The sequence below is a fragment of the Doryrhamphus excisus genome, chromosome 21 (assembly GCF_030265055.1).
Source record: "Doryrhamphus excisus isolate RoL2022-K1 chromosome 21, RoL_Dexc_1.0, whole genome shotgun sequence".
Lineage (NCBI taxonomy): Eukaryota > Metazoa > Chordata > Actinopteri > Syngnathiformes > Syngnathidae > Doryrhamphus > Doryrhamphus excisus.
In genome coordinates, this window is record NC_080486.1 from 13,365,894 (window position 1) to 13,380,787 (window position 14,894).

General features: G+C 45.4%; 1 protein-coding gene across 1 annotated transcript in view; it reads left to right on the plus strand.

Moving 5' to 3' along the window:
- Positions 1-25: 25 nt before the first annotated feature.
- The window catches only part of qtrt2 (queuine tRNA-ribosyltransferase accessory subunit 2), a 32,630-nt gene continuing 17,761 nt past the window's right edge, over positions 26-14,894 (plus strand). The window contains exons 1-8 of the mRNA XM_058059581.1: positions 26-243; positions 312-367; positions 1,583-1,659; positions 2,150-2,359; positions 2,670-2,869; positions 3,764-3,915; positions 6,030-6,135; positions 6,226-8,652. Coding sequence (XP_057915564.1) covers positions 26-243; positions 312-367; positions 1,583-1,659; positions 2,150-2,359; positions 2,670-2,869; positions 3,764-3,915; positions 6,030-6,135; positions 6,226-6,466 — 1,260 coding nt within the window. The 3' untranslated portion in view covers positions 6,467-8,652. The remainder of the gene's footprint in view (positions 244-311; positions 368-1,582; positions 1,660-2,149; positions 2,360-2,669; positions 2,870-3,763; positions 3,916-6,029; positions 6,136-6,225; positions 8,653-14,894) is intronic.

The window sequence follows — 14,894 nt, forward strand, 5'->3', positions numbered from 1 at the left end:
TTTGATTGATTGACTGCTTAGCTTCATGGCTGCGAGTAAGATGAAGTTAGAGCTGACTCGGGTGCTTCACGGAGGAAGCCGCCTGGGTGTTCTGAAGGGGCTCGGTAAGACCGGGCAGCACTCCCTGGAGGTCCCTGGATGTCTGCTGTACACACACTGTGGCACAGTGCCTCACCTCACCCGGGAGACCCTGCACAGTCTGGACGAGCTGCCCTCTGTCACCCAGGTCACCCTGTCGGACCTGTAAGATGTGTCAAACATAGCATCCTGTATATGTTACACACAAATAATGACTATTTTTGTCTTCCCAGGGCAGAGCACCAGGAAGTGTTGGCGGATTTTAAGGAAGGATTTAAGAAATTTTCAGGTACTGAAGATGTCCACCATTGCTGTGTTATGTTTCATGACCTGTGAATAGTAAAATAATGGACAGCCTTTTTGTGACTCCGTGCTCCATAATATGGCTCACACACTTATTACTAACAGCATTTTAAAATGTAAAATATTTTGTTACATACCAGGAATGTGTACCATTATGTATCATAAAGGATGGGCGCTAGGAGAATCGATGGACCTGGAGTCACGGTGTCAAGCTAATACGACAACCACGTTTCTGCCTTGTGTGTCTCCGCCTCCATCCCCCTTTAAAACAGCTAGTGGTGGTGTGTGTTAAATATTATTTATAAATATGAATTATTACTCACTTGGGTTAGATAAGGTGGCTTTCCTCCCCCCCAAAACCCCAAACAAACAAATTGGGCCAAATGTCAGAGAGACGCTTGGTTTTGCTTTTTTGTACCCCATTTTGGGAGGCTGCATGTAATGTTAAAAGTCTCCAAAAGTGTCCAATTAGACCAGAAAAGTCATTAGATTTGTCGCTAGTTGCTTTAAAAAAACAAAAACAATTTAGCGGGGTCTGAATAATCACTAAATATAAGTTTGCAACACCGATCTCTCCTGCTACATCTTATTCTCTGGCATACCAGGTGTGTTACGATACCATCTACAACATTTATACACATTTTGTGGACACACACCAGACAGACGGAGATGGAGACAGAGCGAGGTTTGAAATGCAGATGATGTCAAGTTTGATTCTTTACTGCGATTTGCCTGTCTGACACTTGCCATCAGTCATGTCCAAATAACTCCATCTGAGAACACGCTGTCGGGCTGCCGAGCTGCGTAGAGCGATGATAAAAGTCACACATGAGAGATCAGACACAGTGCGGGATTTATTTCAAGCCGCCTCCCGTGGACGCGCCATAAAACGTGCAAGTTCATATTAAAAAGCTCATTACGGCTTGTTTGCCATCTTTATATATAGAAACGCCCCAGAAGGGTGACCTCATTCAACGTATCAAGTAAAAGTGCCTCCTCGGGCGACTGGAGTAAAAATGAGAAATGAAAAGGTTGCGGCGTGAGGTGGTGTAAAAATGATCAATTGCCAAAGTGCCGTCGGAGGTGTGCCCAATTGGCGAATAATTTACTCCCTCGTTTGCAGTTAGGAGGCACCTTTTGTTTTCTGGTCTTGTTTGGTTTTCTTCTCTGATGTCGCGTGTTTGTGTCGTGTCCTCTGCAGGTCTTTATGACACAGTGTTGTACTGCTCGCTGCACGACCCCGCGACCCCCTGCCCCACGGGTTACACCACTAACAAGGTTACATTATCTTTATTTATTCGTCCCTCCCACCACCCGGGGTTTATTTGTCCGCTACGACCTCTGTTTACAACTTTGAATGTAAAATGAATGTTTTGTTTAATCCCTCCATCCATTTTTATAGCACTTTATTTATTTATTTTTAATATTGTTGACAGAATTTGATAATTCGCAATGCGTGCTTTCATGTCAACGTCACCAAAAGCCCCTTTACTAGATTTGTTGTTAATCGTTTTATTGGTGAAAAAGAGTATATATCAGGGTGTGATTACTTGCTAACTAAGTTTCAAACACCAATCCCTCCTGCTACGTCTTCTTATTCTATCAATGTGTTTGTGGCCATAAACGTATGAGAAACACTGCATATTTTAATGAATTTTTTGGTTGTTACCGAGTTATATAAATAAGATTTTTTTGCGACTAGCCAGTTTTAAATGAGAACGGTTCCAGTCATTTGTGTTTGTCTCTGTTTGGGGGGGGGGCGATACAGACTGTGTCTGTTTGGGGCAGCGGCGGACGCATCGAGCTGACGGTGGCAAAGTTCATGGCCCTGCAGAGGCACGTGCAGCCCGACTGGTACCTGAGCATGGCGGACGGCGAGACCTGGCAGGACAACACCTCCCGCAAGAGGGTACGCAAGGCTGTGGACCGGACCCTCGCCCACTTGGACGAGTGCCTGCGGGTGCAGCAAACATTGCAGGTTCTGCACGTTAATTGCCCATCACTGATTGATCGCTTCCTTTTATATCCCTCTCTAAATGGAGCATTTATCACTGTCAGGACAGGATTGATGGCCTTCACAGGGGTCCCGTCAGATTATGGGGAGTCAGTATTTGTGCCTGGCATTCCTCAATAAAAAGAATGTGTAATCAATACTGTCCAGTCATGCACGTGCACTTGATGAACGAGGTGGCTGCAGAGAGTTTTGTTGTCATGATGAGGATTCATGTTTACAAGATAAGAGCGATCATCTTTCATGCATTTGACACTTCATGTTTTATCCCCGCCAGGAGCTGCGCGGAGCGGAGGTGTGGGGGGCGGTGCAGGGTGGAGACATCCTGGAGGAGAGGCTGCGCTCCGCCAGGGAGACCGCCAAGAGACCCGTGGCCGGCTTCTGCCTGGATGGCCTCCAGACGGGCCGCATGGACCCGGCGCTGAGGAGCCAGATCGTCACGGCGGTGATAAAGGAGCTGCCCGAGGACAAACCCAGGTGCGTCCTGCTCCTTCACCTGTGATAAATGTATATATCGAACCGCAGACTCTGACGCTGGCTGGAAGGCGCTCATGAATGAACCGAAAAACGCAATTTATTTCTATAGTACACGTCTGGGGTTTTTTTGGTGCTAAAGCATGTGACTCATGGCATTAATTAGTCAGTGATTGATTACAAGGAAGGCAGCTCTGTTGGTGATCTCCACAGCCTTTCATTACCCCCACGCCTCCACTTTTGATTGGCAGGTGGCTTCAGCACTGCCGCCTGTCAGAAGCGTGGTAGCTTTCTTTTCTTTTTGCTGTCATCTTTACTTTCTATAGGATGTGGCATCGCCATGGCAACTGCAGAGCCGAGACTTGATTGTGTACAATCAAAAGTAAATGTAAATAGTAAATTTGTAAAAAATAAATAAATAAATAAATTTCAAACACGGCCAAGTAAAGTCCGATTTGATGAATGCAGTGTTGATAATACAAGATGACATCCCAATCAATTACTACCCAGCTCCTCGGGTCCACGTGAAGTCAGTCCATGTGTCCACAAAGTGAACCAGAACGAAAAAATCTCCACGGATGACCCTCCATTACTTGGCAATCCCAAGAGGGAGGGCCGCCGTTGCTCAGTTGTCGGCCAAGCTGCTTCACTTCTCCGAGAGTTGAACACGCCTGACAAGCTACCTGCGCTCCTCACACGCAGCGTGGCGTCTGCGCGGAATGCTAAATTGGCCTTGACCTTGCCGCCTGCAGGCGCCTACCTGCCGGCGCCAACACGTGCGCTGACCGTGCCGGCTCATTAACATGCGCCGCATGCTGCATGTCTTTGGCAATGTCACATGTTTTATCTGGCTGATTTATTACCCTTCTTCCTATTCTTATCCTGCCCCACTCTCAGGCTGCTGCAAGGCGTCGGGCGACCTGACGAGGTGCTGGCGTGCGCAGAGGCCGGAGTGGACCTATTTGAGGGCTTCTTCCCCTTCCAGGTGACTGAGCGAGGCTGCGCTCTGTGCTTCAGCTTTGAGACCCGCACCGACCCGGAGAGCACAGGTAGAGCACCACCTCCAGGGGCGCTTGGTCATAATTGGGATGATGTCTGTGAACTTGTTAGCTAATGCAAGGGGTCATTACAAGGTCGTTATCGTACCACGCCACTTCAGGCTTTCCCACGTATTTGTGGCAATATTGTAAAATATTGTTTCATATGTTTTTTTATACCTATGAACCAGTTATACAGGTATACTGACAAGATGGGGGAGGGGCGGCGGCAGGTATCATATTCATAACAGCATGAATAATAGATTCAAAAAAAATTGACTGACTTTAATATTGCAATATTTTCATTTCATGTGGGAGCTAAACAAACGATTTGAACATTCAGACGCCGTGTCGTTGTTGCCATTTAAAATGCATAAAGCCAGACTCCCACACGTAGACGAAATCTATGCATTCTTAGTGGCAATATTACTCTGCTACATGGTCACCATGTCATTTCATTCCCCTGATTTGAATTCCACCCAAACCTGAATCTCATGTAATTGCTTCTATTCATGTGTGAGCCATGCCAGTCACGTTAATTGAGCTTTTCTTGTCATGCTCACAGAACCACTAAACATGAAATATGCCAGGTAATGAAGCCGCTATCTGTAGGCATGTTTGAGATGATTTTTTGCTAATATTAATGGATTCCATTGAGAGGTACACTATAGATCATTTTGGCTCGTTAATTAGATTGAACTAAGATCAGTGCAAAGTGCTCGGAGACCATGTGCTGGTGTCATTTGGAAATAATTGGCCGGAAGGAGTGTTGAAATGAAATCAGTGGCGCCGCAGCGATTGAGGTAACGACCGTGCACGCTCTGACGGTCGTCCCACGCGAGATGCAAAAGAAGCGTTATGACGAGGAGAGGAGGCGCTGCCGGCCAGCGCTTCATTAAAAAGTTGCGTCCAACTCGGCTCACAGGAAGACTCTTGAAGGCGCGGCGCGTCCGTGTCAGACGGCGCTAATCGATTCTGCTCTGGCAGCGTAATGGAGTTGGGTGGAGGTTGGGTGCGAGCCGCACTTTCACACCTGGAGAGGAATTCTCATTCCCTCTTCGACCAATTACAATACCCCGTGGGGGTCTCGGGGTGTTTGATGCAGCTGAGTGTATGCTAATAACGACGCCTCCTGACATCTCGGCCTCTCCACAAGTTGCTCTTCTTCACGTTTTTTCCTCGCAGTAATTGCCTTTGGTCACATTGTGTTATCATGGCTGCTGACGTTCGCTGCTTTGTACTCATTTGGAAGTGTGGCTTTACAGCGAACGCACCGCTTTACTCCTCTTCTGGCATCTCCTGCTTCAGCTTTGGTTTCAATACAATTGCACTGAACAAAAGGCAATCAGAGAGGAAGAAGTTTGCACAGGCATTATAAAGTTTATTTATATCGAAGTAAGAAAAAAAAAAAAAAGATTTGTTGGTGAACTTTGTTGCTACGTGCTGCAACTTTTGATTGAAGTCTCAAGCTGCTACCACGGCTTCCGTGGCACAGATGCTTCCATCAATAACAGCATTAAATGGGCATATGGGCCTTGCATTGCATTGCACTGAGCATCATCTTAATGCTTGGCATCATCTTCATGCTTGTGCGTTCCGCGCGAGATTACATCCATTTCCAACAAACAATGAGTCTGTGAGCGAGCGATAAAGGAAGCCTTAAGCAGCCCGTCCAGGACTGCAATCTATTTGTGGCGGCGGTGTTTGTCTTCAATTATAAAGCCTCATTGCTGCATCCAAAGCATGTTTTTTTCCCTACATGGATGCATTCATTGTATCATCCGGTCTTATCTTGAGGTATTTGAGGTGTTTGCATCCAGCTGTGACCAACAGCAACAATCCTCCTCAGACCTTCTCAGACATTAAGTACAAAATAAAAGCATACGGCTTTGTTTCTCGCCGTCAACCTGAACAAAGCCAGCCAGCTGTGTGATGCAGCCGACATTTCCAGCTTCCTTCCCGGCGAATAATTACATCCTCTCACCAGGGGAGACTGGAGGTGTTTAATAGGGGTCAAGCTGTGTTTTTCAATGATTTTATTTCCACCGCCCCTCGGCCGTCTGGGAAGGATCTTATTTAACGCTGAGAAATGAGATGAGGATTGAATGACACGTGTGTTTGGGCAGTGCTGGACGAGGAGCTGGCGGGGGACCCCCAGCAGAACGGAGACCACAACACAACGGACGATCCAACACAGATGACGTCCTTTGAGATGGATCTGAAAGACAAAAGGTTGGATGGTTTGTTTTGTGGCCCCCACAGTAGGACTGGAGTGGGGGAAATGTGTGGACACGGCCGTGATACGTACGAATCTGTGTCCAGGTACCGAGACGACTTCGGGCCCCTGGTCGAGGGGTGTGGTTGCTACTGCTGCCAGAACCACCAGAGGGCGTACCTGCACCACTTGTTGGTGACCAATGAGCTGCTGGCGGGCGTCCTGCTCACCATCCACAACATGGCCCACTATCTGGGCTTCTTCGCGGCCCTCAGAGGAGCGTTGGCCCGCAATGAACTGGACCTCCTGAAAAGGCGCGTGCTCGCATCGACTGGAACGAAAGCTTAAGGTGCACAAATCAGACGAGACGGATTGGGCCCGGAGGAGAGGTTTGGTCACGGAGCAGATTGGCTTTACGGTGCAGAAGCAATCAAAACTGTTTTTTTTTTCTTCTCGGTGGATGCCTCGCCTTACGCTTGGCAGCCCTCTGGATGGTCCAAACAAAGGACAGTCGCTGACGCCTTTCACTTTTTTGTTGTGCTGTGTCACGTCAGGATGCCTCATTGCGGCCCACGTATCGATTCCAGCAGACGGAATGGGCGGCGCTTTGCACAGCCATAGAAATGTGAGGACGGATGAGGGCCGACTATTGACTCCTGCCATAAGTGCTCTGATTGCTGCTCGGCACGGGATGAATATGTGTGTGTGCAGCGCAGACACTAGCTATGAGCTAGGAATAATCAAATCATGGCCGTTTGCTATACGCTACTTCCAGGGAAGTAGGAAGCCCAGGAGAAAGCCAGGACATTTTGGTGCAGGTCCTCCATCACTGAATGACACTTGTGTTAATGTGTAAGAAGGTGGGTGTCCCCATCCGGGTGGGTGGGTCCACATTAGCATTCTAGGCCTTGGGGGAGGTCTGAGCTATTCTGTACTATGGGATGTTTGTTTTTTTTTTCCATATAAAATCTCCAACCATGTGCTCTTGATTTATTGCTTTTTGTCTTCCAGCTGCCTTGGTTTCTTCTGTCAACGCCTCATTGATGCGCTATGCCGTTTAAATAGTTGACAGGTAAACCTTTTTGGGTTTATTCTCTAATCCGATGGAGGTGAAGTGAAGGCTTGAGCTGACAGCTGAGAAAGGATAAAGATCAGATAAAGACGGGGTCTCCATCCATGCAGGGAGGCTCTTTGAAGGTGAGAGGATTTAAGTGAATGAGTGTGGGTTGGCTCACAAGTCGTCTTCCTCGCTGTAACCAAACATTTCTATTTGCTCCCCTCCCCCCGAAACAGTCATGGAATTCTCAAGGAGGAGAAGTGGCACGGACCTCCAGACTCTTATTTTTACAATGTTAAAGACAGCGGAGAAGACGTCAAGTCAATCCCTGCAGATTAGTCGGTAAAAATAGAACCATACTGTCCTCCTTACCTGGAATAGACGTGATTGATATTCACAAGACGTCTGAGTGGAGCCCCCCCCACCGTGCTCGTACTCTACATGCGTGTGCCACCTGAGTGCGTGCAGCGCAGGTTGCAAACCATGGAGACTTTTGGCATAAAAAGCAAAAGATGTGTTCATGTGTTGATTCGCGAGCGGTCCTCGTAGTTCGTTTCAACCAATTAGAAAGCTGGAGAAGCATTTAGTCCAGCCCTTCCAAGTTATTTGTTGTTCTTTTGTGTCCGGCTTCCTATATTTTTTTTATCTGCAGCCAGATGGCTATCTGCCACGCCGCTCTCACAAAGCCACAGCGTTGGTGTGCGCCTGGTTGGAGGAAATGATGTGTGAGATGGTGATATCGCCCCATTGGTCGTCGTGTTTTTATATTAAAGAAAGCAGGGACGCACCAAGTGTTTACACAACGCAGTCGTGCCGTGTTTGCTTGGCCACTTGTTGCTAGGCAGAATTCATTGGACACGTTTTATTTGATTCATTTGAAAATATTCTTCATCAAATTTATCAGGTATATTTATTTTATTAGTGTTAAATACAATTCATTGAATAGTCACATATTTTTAATTGCTTCTCTATTATATATGCAATATTAATACAATGAGTCATAAAATATATTGAGTATTCTATTCTATGATATGATATTATATTGAGTATTTATAAACAGTAATGTCAAAGGGTGTATTTATTAGAATGAAATCCAGTTCATATTTTGACAATTTCCCAGTGGAACAAAATAAAGAAAAGAAAACATATTCCATTCACAAAAATCTACTCATTAATTATAAAAAAATATTATGTTGAATATTTAACACTATTTGAAATATTTTCACAATTGTCTATGATGGAAAATATACTTATGGGACATATTTAATATATATGTGCATGTTCACGATGTGCTCATCTGTGTCTTATAATATCTTCCTCCATTTCACCTCGTGTCATAGGACTGAATGCCATCATACAGATGACCCCCTGGTGACCCCTGTCTCCCGCGACGCCTGACCTCCCTGCTGGGCGGCTGCTGGCTAAAGAGGAGCGTAAACGTCTTATTAAGTCCCTGATGTCGTCACCTGAAAATCAGGTAAATCAGCAGGGAGCTTCCTTGTCAGCCTGTCAGTCAATCTTTCAGCACGCGTCCTCGGCGGCTGCATCACAATGCACCGAGAGGCGCAAGGTCGGCACGCATTAATGCTGGACACTTGGTGGTGGACGTAGCCTCTAGACCCCCCCCACCCCCCCACCCCAACCTCTTTAGGGACACCTACTATTACTACCGACTATACATTAAATGTTAAACGTTTGTATTTATGCTTCACTGATGATGTTTTCCTCCATCTCGTGGAGATTTTGCACTTTGTTTGGCAGCCTTTGAACGCACCACGGGTGTGTGCATTGACCGTGCGCATGAGGCATATTAAACCTGGATTGTGTGGCGGGTGAACAATGGCAATTGAAGAGAGAAGCGGAGGGCAGGCAGTGTGATATATTGTACAGACCGGTACGGCGGTGATATGATATCAAATATTATATCAGGTATATTGGGATGTCGTGTTGACAACTATTGTGATATCGTTTTAGATAGATACTAAACTCGTGATTTAGATGCGATTTCATTATAGTGACATATCGTCGGCGGCATCACAGAGGTTGTGATGGAGTGAAGATATTTTGATAACACGACATCACGGGCAATATGATATGTACAGGGTAGTATGTATAAATTAATTGTTGACGGTAGATTATGTATTGTCGATAGTATCATGATATTATGAAGTCTAATCCCATAGATGGGATCAGTGCTTTATTGTGATATTAGGGCAAAATAATGCCACGCTCATTTGCAAATGGAACCATGTTTGTCTTTCGGTTTGTGAAGTACAGCACAAGCTTACTTTTATTTTCCATCGTTGTTGACGTCCTTTCACACTGGTATGACTGTTAAGAATGCTATCAACTCGGTCAGGGTACACATCAATTACATTTCCGATATTTGTCACGGGGAGAAATTGCTTCTCAATGCGAGCAAGTTGTAGGTCAAGCGTCCCAAAACGGAGGATTGTGTTTGACCTTTCCAAAGCAGACCTGTTAGCGGCTCAGCTCCGTTTAGCTAACATTCCTCCGGCCTGACTGATGATCGTATGCCCTGAAAGTTCCGCCCTTCTTGATGCCTGGCTTGGATTCCAACCTGGCCTGGTCGGCTCCAGCATGTCTGAGGAAGAGGCCTGATGAGCGTTCCAGAGAGTCCGAATGCAGCACCAACAATCAATCCTTTGACCGGAGGAGCTGGCGAAGACGCCGTAGTCGAGGCAAACACCCGGAGGACCTGAAGGAAAACATTCCCGAAGAGAAACTTCATCTGTCATGGACTCTTTTCCCCCCAATTCAACCGTGCACTCGCAAAGACGCACCAGCTTCTCGGAGGTGTGTGTGTGTTTTTCTTTTCCAGACATGTGGAGCTGTCTGACAGTGATCAATAGCAGCCCACTCAGGAAACAAGCTTATTCCCTCGGTTGAGGACATCTTCAAATGGATTTCATCTCCAAAGGCTGTGATTACGGCAAAGACGACCAGAAAGGTTTCATGTGGAACACCAATTTTGCTGAAAATATGAGATGAATGTGGGCCACAGAAACACGAGCGAGAGAGAGAGAGAGAGAGAGAGCGAACAAGCCAATGGAGCGTTTGTTTTGTTGCCCAGCAGGCCTGGAGGTCGCGGCAAGTTCAAGCAAAGGTCACCCGTGTTCCCTTCCCGAGGACGCCGGACGCGTGAAAAGGCAGCTCGTCTTTGACCTTTTTAATCATGCCGCCGAGGAGCAAACCTCATTTCTAACATAATAGGCTCCGCCCCCGTCCCTTCAACAGCGATGTTCCTGCTCTCCTACATGAGGTCTGACCTTGGAGAGGGGGCGGATCATCAGGGTGATCTGGGACTTCCATGATAAATGGTCTTGTAGGTACGTCGGTACCGCCATGTGCTCTTTATGGTCGACACGCTTTCATATGAAAACACATCTGCTGGTGGGAGGGTGCTGTGGAAATAAAGTTGGATGAATTGATTTTCATTCAACGAGATCTTCCAAAAATGTTGTAGCTACCATGCGACAGCAGCAATCAGAAGGTGATTGAAGTGGCCGGAACACACATCGGAGAGCGTGATTACATGGTGATTCTCGGGGAGGCGGGCCGCTTCTCCTATTGATGAACTTAATAGCCACTTTCTTGTTTCCTAATCCCTAGAGGAGTCATAGCCAATTGCGTCATCCGGAATGATTGTCTTTCTAATAACACTTGGAGTTGGATGAAGAACATATCCGGTATGTGGACCTCACCTATTGGATGTCCACGCCCGAGACATTGGCAGCCAGGTATCAAGGGAGGCTAGGCCAGATGTTAGCATCGAGTGCATGCTTACGTACAGTGTTCATTTTAAATGCATGGCTTGGGGCTCAAGTATACCCTCCTCCAATCGTCAACACCACTTTCACTTTCACTTTCATTTACGGGGGCACGCCCTGTTCTTTGTTTTTCTGCACCAAATAAATAAATACCTGTCATATCATATAATACCTACCATACATCATGATACCACCTACCGCGCTACCTACCAGATATCACCTTATCTAGGATACCATCACCATACTACCTACCATACATCATGATACCACCTACCGCGCTACCTACCAGATATCACCTTATCTAGGATACCATCACCATACTACCTACCATACATCATGATGCTACCTACCAGATATCACCTTATCTAGGATACCATCACCATACTACCTACCATACATCATGATACCACCTACCATGCTACCTACCAGATATCACCTTATCTATGATACCATCACCATACTACCTACCATACATCATGATACCACCTACCACGCTACCTACCAGATATCACCTTATCTATGATACCATCACCATACTACCTACCATACATCATGATACCACCTACCACGCTACCTACCAGATATCACCTTATCTATGATACCATCACCATACTACCTACCATACATCATGATACCACCTACCGCGCTACCTACCAGATATCACCTTATCTATGATACCATCTACATACCGCCTACCATACATCATGATACCACCTACCACGCTACCTACCAGATATCACCTTATCTAGGATACCATCACCATACTACCTACCATACATCATGATACCACCTACCACGCTACCTACCAGATATCACCTTATCTGGGATACCATCACCATACTACCTACCATACATCATGATACCACCTACCGCGCTACCTACCAGATATCACCTTATCTGGGATACCATCACCATACTACCTACCATACATCATGATACCACCTACCGCGCTACCTACCAGATATCACCTTATCTATGATACCATCACCATACTACCTACCATACATCATGATACCGCCTACCGCGCTACCTACCAGATATCACCTTATCTATGATACCATCACCATACTACCTACCATACATCATGATACCGCCTACCACGCTACCTACCAGATATCACCTTATCTAGGATACATCACCATACTACCTACCATACATCATGATACCACCTACCACGCTACCTACCAGATATCACCTTATCTAGGATACCATCACTATACTACCTACTATACATCATGATACCACCTACCGCGCTACCTACCAGATATCACCTTATCTATGATACCATCTACGTACCGCCTACCATAATATATATACAATACGTCAAGATAACCGTGATATAGTCACCATACCACTATGATATCATCGCAATACCGCCACCATTTCATCACAATATGACACAGCATGATATCTTTGATATCATCACAATGCCTCCCACAATATCGAAATCATCAAGGCACCATCTGTATTATCACAATCTTATCACCTACAATATTTTATGATATCCTCACGATACATGACGATATCATGCCCCCCTACCCCAGTGAGGATGGATGGACACGATGATATCTTTGATATCTGTAATGCTATTATGATATAACCTGATGGTAGCATCTATTCTCCGATATCAAGCAATATGACACAGCATGATAGCTTTGATATCATCACAATGCCCCCCACAATATAGAAATCATCAAGACATCATCTGTATTATCACAATCGTATCACCTACAATATTTCATGATATCCTCACGATACATGACGATATCCCGCCCCCCTCCCACAGTGAGGATGGATGGACACGATGATATATTTGATATCTGTAATGCTATTATGATACAACCTGATGGTACCATCTATTCTCCGATATCACGCATCGATATCATCCCTTCATGTATCACCCTGAGGAAGATGTGCGTGTAAGTCAGTGTGACTGTCAACTGTTGTGTCATGGCCTGTCTCCACGGCAACAGCAAAGCATTCCAGCCAGCGTGGGTGATATGTCATATTTTTTATTTAACAGGAGGAGGAAGGAAAGAAATCTTTATGAAACAAAAACCACCAAAGTTCCCATGTGAAGGTTATTGATAAGAAAATAAAAGCCTTTCTGAAAGTCGTGTTAAAAGCCAGACGTCGCTGGTAGAGCACTTTTGTTAGCATGGAAGGGCGTTTACATGGATTATGCTATCTGGGCCAATGGCTGGACAGGACAAAACATAAACACTGATGACGCACGTGTGTGTGTGTGTGTGTGTGGGTGCTATTTTTGTGTGTCTGATGATTGGACGTTCGCTGTTGACTTGAAGCCACGATGATGACGATGATGATGCAGCCAGCTGGGCCGGGTCGTGGCCGCGGTCAAACCGTGAGTCGGCCGCAGGATAAAAGAGCAGCTGGGGGACGGGGGACACCGCCTGTCGCCCACCGCTAACCCCCCTCTCGCCCTCCAACATGCCAATGGCCAACATATAGCGTGTTAGCATCTTCATCGCCACTTGAAACACCGCTTCATAATAAACGGCCATCATTATCTGCTTGCTAGGCAGGGGAGGAGCTTAGATCCTTCTGCTCATTTGATTGCGTTAATTGTGTTTGCATTCTTCATTTTCTCAGCAAAAGTCGACAAAAACATGGCCGATGATGCAAATGCGTTCCAAGTAATCCAGCTGCGTGACCTTTGCCCTGCCCGGGAGTGAAACACGCAGGTGAATTCTGATGAAGCCAAGATGGCGTCCAGGTCTGGCTAATAATTGCTCTTTAGATTGACAGCAGCTGCTGGGGGCCTGCGGTGACCAAGGTGTGTGTGTGTGTGTGTGTGTGCGTGTGCAAGGTCCAACATTTATTAAGCCGCCTGGACATACTACGTACGTTATTGAATATTTCATGTTTCACTTCTCTTTTGGGGGAAACACGAAGCGGTTCATACTCCATCTTCACCCTCGCCGCTCATTAACGCTCCAAGTTGAGAGGCGGCCGACAGATAGAAATGGGGCATTGTGATGCTAATTATTAGCGCCGCAGTGTTTGGCCTTTAATGTCGTGAGCAGGAAGTGGGGATCTTTTGGTGGATGTTTGCCTCCTCCTGGATGCTGCCAGCGCTCGTGCTTTGCCGCTTCGAGTCATCCAGTAGCAATGAAAGACGCTACACATGAACGCCATCATGAGCGCTAATCACGGTTAGTCACGCGGCTTCCATCCATACGTCCCTGCAGCCTAATGGATGCTACCCGGGGGAGGGGGGGGATTTGCATACAATCAGCCAAAGCTCCCACCGCCCCTCAAGGACTGACCCGTCACTGCTACCCTGAGGCAATTCATATTCTTTTATTTCACTTCATTTCCTCTTGTGACTAATTGCACATTATTTGAATCCATGGCACCTTTCTTTTATTTGGAGAAATCTTTGTGATGCATTTCATATTTCTACACATTTTTATTTTATATTGATATATAATGTTTAGATTTTCCTTGTATTTTCATACATTTTATTATTTTTACATACAATTTTATAATATACTTAACATTTTATCCATGTACATTTTCTGCTTTAATTTATATTTTCTTTTCATAAATTTCATATTTTAGTTCTATATATTTTTTCTTGTACTTTAATTTAATTTCATTGATATCTTGCTTTATTTGAATACACAGTATTTTTATTTACTTTTTATGTAAATATTTTAACCGAATTATTTTATTTAATTCATTTCAAAACATGTATTATTGTATTAGAATATATGGTATAGTTTAAGTTTTTTTATTTGATTGTAATATTTTATTTAGTTTTTAGCTTTTTATTGTCGTTGATATAATTTGCATATGATGTTATTGTGATATGTAGTATTTTGGATTGCATTTCCATACGTTTGAGAGTTGGGGCTTTGTTGACTTTATTTGCGGATGGGTGCCTCTCCACTTTGCTATCATG